Below are 439 nucleotides of genomic sequence, written 5' to 3'. Positions count from 1 at the left end.
TCGTGCTGAAGAGAGAATGTCATTAAGACATAAAAACACGGGTCAGTGGGCTAGGAATAAACAGATTAAAGCCAAGTATAATAAGGAAGTGAGTATTATTTTATTTCAAAACCTGAACAAAATTATTTATTTTTAATAGAAAAATTATTTTAATAAAAATATATACTCAAATATATATATGTATATATCTTTTTTTAAATAAGTATATATCATAAACTCTTAAATGTTAGTAAAAATGTCTGATTAAGAACAAGAAAATATAACTAATTTTTTTTGTTAGACACGACAAATACTTACTGAACAATTGGCCATTAGTAAAGAATTGACACAAAAAGTTAGGAGAACAGACAGTGATGAATCTGAGGAAGATGAAGAAAATATAGAAAATGTGGTGGATAAAGAATATGAAGAAGATAAAGAAGATGAGATATTAGTAAAT

The 439-nt window shown here is 25.1% G+C and overlaps 1 protein-coding gene across 1 annotated transcript; it reads left to right on the top strand.

The window, feature by feature from the left end:
- Window positions 1-6: 6 nt before the first annotated feature.
- Window positions 7-433, top strand: LOC108777565 (U3 small nucleolar RNA-associated protein 14 homolog A-like; the record flags this gene model as incomplete). The annotated part of the gene is made up of 2 exons (XM_018544841.1): window positions 7-88; window positions 281-433. Coding segments are annotated over exons 1-2 (225 nt in total), but the record flags the coding sequence as incomplete, so codon positions are not given.
- Window positions 434-439: the final 6 nt, after the last annotated feature.

This window comes from Cyphomyrmex costatus, unplaced genomic scaffold (assembly GCF_001594065.2).
Source record: "Cyphomyrmex costatus isolate MS0001 unplaced genomic scaffold, Ccosl1.0 C2190892, whole genome shotgun sequence".
Lineage (NCBI taxonomy): Eukaryota > Metazoa > Arthropoda > Insecta > Hymenoptera > Formicidae > Cyphomyrmex > Cyphomyrmex costatus.
This window is presented reverse-complemented; position numbering and strand designations above follow the sequence as displayed.